General features: G+C 46.2%; 1 protein-coding gene across 1 annotated transcript in view; it reads left to right on the top strand.

The window, feature by feature from the left end:
• The window catches only part of KLHL3 (kelch like family member 3), a 110,541-nt gene that overhangs the window by 50,473 nt on the left and 53,936 nt on the right, over positions 1-6,132 (top strand). The window contains exon 5 of the mRNA XM_007461397.1: positions 180-342. Within this exon, the coding sequence (XP_007461459.1) occupies positions 180-342 (163 nt within the window). The remainder of the gene's footprint in view (positions 1-179; positions 343-6,132) is intronic.

The following is a 6,132-nucleotide window of genomic DNA, read 5'->3' as shown; positions in this document are numbered from 1 at the left end:
TACCCCAAAAAAAAAAAAAAAAAAAAGTCTAGGCCGAGAAGTTTGGACTTACTTGGGCAGGTAGTGGAGAGCCGTGCAAAGACCTTGAGCTTGGGTGTGGTCTGATTAGAACACTGCTTTGGGGAGATGAGACCCTGGCGGTGGGATTCTGCAAGTCAGAATGTCACCTTCTCTTCTAGGTGCTGCTCCCAGCAGCCAGCTTGCTGCAGCTCATGGATGTTCGCCAGAACTGCTGTGACTTCCTGCAATCTCAGTTGCATCCCACCAATTGCCTGGGTATCCGCGCGTTTGCAGACGTGCACACCTGTACCGACCTCCTGCAGCAGGCCAACGCTTATGCAGGTAATGGGGAGCGGGGTGGCTGTACCTCTCTGAGCCTGTGGATTTAATAACCTGGTTTGTGGTGGACTCCTCAAAGATGATGAGAAGTGCCCTCTGCTATGAACAAGTTATAATTTAGTCAGGGAGACAAGACACAGGTGGAAAGATAATTAACAATAGAAGAGTTCAGCTCATTGCCAAGTGGAATGTGATTAATTGTCGGATGAATGGTGCAGACAGTGATTTTCACAAGAGAAGAGGAAGGACATCTGAGAAGACTTCGTGGGGCAAGAGTAATTTGGCCGAGGTCTTGAAATAAATCTTTGTCATTTAGGAAAATTTCTATTTTGATCAATGTGTTCTATGACCACGATTTGGAAAAGTCAAATACTATTGCAAGGCTTATAATGATAAATAAGAGTCTCCTGCTCTGCTTTTCCACATGAAGTCTTGCTCTCTAGAGCCACTCACCTGCAATTCTAAAAGAATTAAAATACGTGTGCTGATTTAGTTAAAAGCTGCTTTGTCTGATATTTACCTCTATTTACCTAAATAAAATGTTTGTACCACTATTTTTGGATTTACTAGTTTTAGATGTTATCTGTTGACTTCTCACAGGAGAATGATTGTGCTTTCATAGACGTCCCCCTCATATACATACACTGTTCCCCTCTCTTTATTCTTCTAACATCATTTCTGCAGCTGAGATAAGTTATAATTAGTTTTTTATCAGAAAACTTTTTATTCAGTAAGGCAGTTAATAAAATGCTTTTTCTTTTACACAGTGACTGCCACAACGGCTAACTCTTGTAAGACAGATAAACTGAACAGTCTTCTCAGTATATCAGATAATCTGTTGAGTCCATTTTATTTTTCTTGGCGACATTCTCCCTGCTAGAGCTTGTCATCTTGCTATTTCAATGGGGTTTTCGGAGGGAGTAGTGATGAACATGAATGTTCAGCCCACCATGTTTAGCTGGAAGGAAGTCTTCATTGGTACTTATTTCAACTTGAGGACAAAGGTCATGAGTGACCTAGGAAACAGATCTGGTCATATGAATCAATAGATTCAGTCACGGCCACCTCCTTCCCTTGCAGTAAAACCTCTCATTCTTCCCCCTGCCCAAACAAATGCCTGCATAGCTGCTGTCTGTTCTGTGTCTCATGTCCAGCTAATGTCTGGAAGTTAACTGAGGACCTGCTGGCTGCCCACCTGCCAGCTCCCTGTGCTGTGTTAGCCCCTTGATCCACAAGTCAACAAGCATTTCTTCTGTTTTTCAGCATCCTTTTTTGTTCTCATCAAGCCCCAGACCCCAGGAGCCTACACAGACTCTCATTTCTTCCTGAGGTCTGTTTCTGAGGACACAAACGGGACCAGTTGTTAGGATGATGTCAGTGATGATGATTTTTGTGAAGGACATTCCCCAGTCACCCCAATTCTGAATTCCTCTGCCTCTTCCTGGCCCTAATCCTTGACTCTCCTGTTTCTCTGCTGTCCCTCCTGTGTCTGCCTTTCCCAGCGTGGTACCCCACTTCCTTTCTGTTCTCAGGGAGCCCTCTTTAGTCCAGCCACTTTCTTGAGGGACGTGTTCAGACTTTGCTTCAGCAGGAGCTGAGAGCTTGGCCAAGGCCCAGGTCAGCGTGTGGACATCTGCTGGTGCAGTGGCAGAGGGAGAGTGCTTAGACGCCAGAAGGTCTCTGTCTCTCTTCCTGGTCTCCCCTCCCCAGCCCTCTCCTTCTATAGAGTGCACGTGCTTGCATGCACACAGCAGGTATCACATCCTTTTGTACTTGGCTTACAAGGTCGTCTGAGGTTTGGGCCGTTACCGAACCCCACCTTTAACGAAGGCTCCCAGGTTCTTCTGGCTTGGCTCTCCCCTACTTTCAAAATCTGTGTTTTCTCCCTTTGCTCTTTTCACTGTCTGATGGTGAGACTCACCTGTGGGAGAGTGGGGAGGATGCAGTTGGAAACATATCGTGGTCTTGGTGCTCCTGGGTCCTGATCTGGGCATGGTGATTGGGTTCTGCAGCATTGTGGGTGTGTGTAGGCAGTGTCCTGGTGAATTACTTTTAGCTAGCGTTTACTGAGCTCTACTTTGGGTCACATCCTAGGCTAAGCATTTTATGAGCATTTAATGCATACAACATCTGAGGAAACTAAGGCACAGAGGGGTGAAGTAATTTGTTGAGGTCATTTGGAAAAGACAGAGACAGGATTCAAACCCAGACAGTGTTTACTCCAGAGCCATGTTTTTAACTGCTACATTCTGTGGCTTCCAGGCCCAGTTTGGACGTAGGGTGGCTCCGTGAATCAGTAACTGTGGAGTGTTGGTGGCTAGAGCTGGCATTTTCCATCGGAAGTGTGAGCCTCGAAGTCTGTGCCATGCAGTTACCAAATCCCAACAACCAAGCAGTGTAGACAGACGGCCAGCTGTCTCTGCTAGATGTGGGGTGTTTAGTCATCTTGGGGTGGAGAAGTGAGACGTGGATATCTTCTCTTCCCCCTTGGGAGGCTGCCTCCCAGGAGCACGTGGAGGCAGCCCCCTCACTGCACGCGTGAGTCCTCCTCCTTTCCCTGTCTCGGTCAGCGTGACTTAGGGCTGAGAGCCTTCTGCCTGTCGTTCAGGCCTTCTGTGGAGCCTGGGACCAGCTCCTGGATAGTTTTCTTTGCAGCCGTCAGCTGTGCGCAGCAGGGAAAATGAAAATCGTATTTGTTTCTTTTTTTTTGCGGTACGCAGGCCTCTCACTGCTGTGGCCTCTCCCGTTGCGGAGCACAGGCTCCAGACGCGCAGGCTCAGCGGCCATGGCTCACGGGCCCAGCCGCTCTGCGGCATGTGGGATCTTCCCGGACCGGGGCACAAACCCACGTCCCCTGCATCCATAGGCGGACTCTCAACCACTGCGCCACCAGGGAAGCCCGAAAATCGTATTTTTAAGGTAGTGTTAACTCAGAGGTTGGTGAGACCATGAGGAGAGGACAGAAGAAGCAGTGTGAAGGTAAGACTTCACACGGTGCAGTGCTTAGAGAAGGAAGTAAAACATGATTATCTGTGCTCACTCCCTCGCACCCACCCACTGCTGTGGGCCTGCTTTGTGTCTTTGATCTTGCACCTATTGACTTGAGATGGAACCTGGCGGCTCTGCCATTGCTGCCTGCTGAGACAGAGCAGCCACCTCGTCCCATCTTAACTGTGGGGGTGTGGGTACCGGCCAGAGTCACACACAAGGGGCAGTGTCAGCCCCTGCGGTCACAGGCTTCCCTGGCCCTATGCCTCGAGTTAGGAGGTATTTTAGCCCACAGACTACGAGGAGACCCTCCAGATCAGAACCAGGGGTCACACCAGCCAACACTTTGGAGCTGAGTGGCCCTAGGCCTGTTTTCTTCTCTCTCTGATGGGAGTAGTTCATCCTGCCTTGTTTCCAGGATGGTTTCGGGGTCAGGGGGACAGGGAGGAGAGCCCCCTGCGAAGTAGGTGCCACCCAGGGCCGTGCTCTGGAGCCTCCCTGCCACTCACGCCGTCTGTAGTAAGAGAGCCTCAGAGCTGGGACCTGGTGGAGAGATGGGACTCCTCAGGTCACCACCACTGCCCCTGCTGCAGACTGCGTGCACTTTGGGGGAGGAGGACCATTTCCAGAGCTTCTGATTGTGGTTTCTCTGTATGCAGATACACAGCTGGGTATGTCCTGCCTCCCCCTCTTCCCTAGTCTCTGGCCAGCTGGCCTCTGCCTTCAGTTGTCCATAGCCCCAAGCTGTGCCTCAATTCTGTTCCTCTTCCTTCTCTAAGATGAGCTTTCTTTTTCTGTTTTTATTATTATTGCTATTGTTATTGCTATCTTAATACAAAACCACCTGTGATTATTACAGAAGCAGCCGACAGGCAGAAAGAGCAGGAAAAGCACCACAATCCTACCCAGATGGAGTCATGGGCAGCGCCCTGGTGTATAGCTTTCCCAGTCTTTTTCATTCCACGTGTATGTTTTCCAGCCTAAAAAAAATCTTAGCAGTATATTCTGAACAACTCCGTGTAAGCAGACATATTTCTATACGATTATTTTAAAACTTTAGAGAATGTATTCAATAAAAGCAACTTGTATCCGTGATAAAAGTTTCAAACAGGACATAAGGTGTAAAATGCTCAGCTGATCTTCTCCCAGCCCCTCTTAAGGGAGCAGGGCACTCTCTTGGGTATCCCTACAAAATATGTATATATTACGCTTTTTAACTTACACAAATAGAAGCCTTCTGTACTCATTATACTTAAAAAAAATTTTTTTTTTAACTTAGTGCAATATCTTGGAGTTCTTGGCAGACCCTTGTGTATGGCTACATCTTACTCTTTTTGTCTGCTGCATCATAGGGATGAACTGTAATGAACTACAATTTATTTAACTAGTCCTCTCTTGATGAACATTAATGTTACCAGTTTTTTTCTTTTACATAAAATGCTTTAGCAAGAATTATTTTATGTAATATTTTGGAGTAAACTTGCTGCTTTGTAAGTTACAGTGAGCTTGTACCTGTAGGGTACCATCTTAGCAGCATAAAGTAGCTGAAAGAGAGTGAGCGTTAAAAAAAGATACTGCCAAATTGCTGTCTAAAAGAGGAACTACTTTTAAGGTCGACAATGGCCTTCTGATAAGTCTTCATACCCCTGGCGAAGGTGGACACAGCATGCCTCTGCCGGGCTGGAGCACGACCTCTTTCCACCCTATTTGATTTCCTGTTTGGAATGGGCCTTTTTCTTCCTGCTGTGGCAGTCCCTTCTGCTTCCTCTGGGTCCAGTTTCCCCTTCAGGGTTATGCCCCCAGATTTTTGCTGTGATATATTACTCTGGGCTGGGGGAGGGTGAGCCCCATAGTCAGAAGCTGACTGCTCAGACCCTTGCCCCCAGCTGATGGTATCATAGTTCTCCTGGGTAACTGGGAAAAGGACCCTAGTGTTTTGCACAGCCTGTTTCTTTTTCTTTTTCTTTTTAAAAAAAATTTTATGGGAGTATAGTTGCTTTACAATGTTGTGTTAGTTTCTACTGTACAGCAAAGTGAATCAGCTATACATATACACATATCCCCTCTTTTTTGGACTTCCTTCCCACTTAGGTCACCACAGAGCATTGAGTAGAGGTCCCTGTGCTATACAGCAGGTTCTCGTTAGTTATCTATTTTATACATAGTATCAATAGTGTATATATGTCAATCCCAATCTCCCAATTCATCCCACCCCCTCCCCCTTGGTATCCATACGTTTGTTCTCTACATCTGTGTCTCTATTTCTGCTTTGTAAATAAGATTATCTATACCAATTTTTTCAGATTCCAAATATGCATTAATATACGATATTTGTTTTTCTCTTTCTGACTGACTTCACTCTGTATGACAGCCTCTAGGTCCATCCATGTCTCTGCAAATGACCCAATTTCGTTCCTTTTTATGGCTGTGTGATATTCCATTGTATATATATGTACCACATCTTCTTTATCCATTCCTCTGTCAATGGACATTTAGGTTGTTTCCATGCCCTGGCTATTATAAATAGTACTGCAATGAACACTGGGGTGCATGTGTCTTTTTGAATTATGGTTTTCTCTGGGTATATGCCCAGTTGTGGGATTGCTGGGTCGTATGGTAATTCTATTTTTAGCTTTTTAAGGAAGCTCCATACTGTTTGCCACAATGGCTGTATCAATTTACATTCCTACCAACAATGAAAGAAGGTTGCTTTTTCTCCACACCCTCTCCAGCATTTATTGTTTGTAGATTTTGTGATGATGGGTATTCTGACCAGTGTGAGGTGATATCTCATTGTAGCTTTTT

This window comes from Lipotes vexillifer, unplaced genomic scaffold (genome assembly GCF_000442215.2).
Source record: "Lipotes vexillifer unplaced genomic scaffold, Lipotes_vexillifer_v1.1 scaffold217, whole genome shotgun sequence".
Classification (NCBI taxonomy): domain Eukaryota; kingdom Metazoa; phylum Chordata; class Mammalia; order Artiodactyla; family Lipotidae; genus Lipotes; species Lipotes vexillifer.
This window is presented reverse-complemented; position numbering and strand designations above follow the sequence as displayed.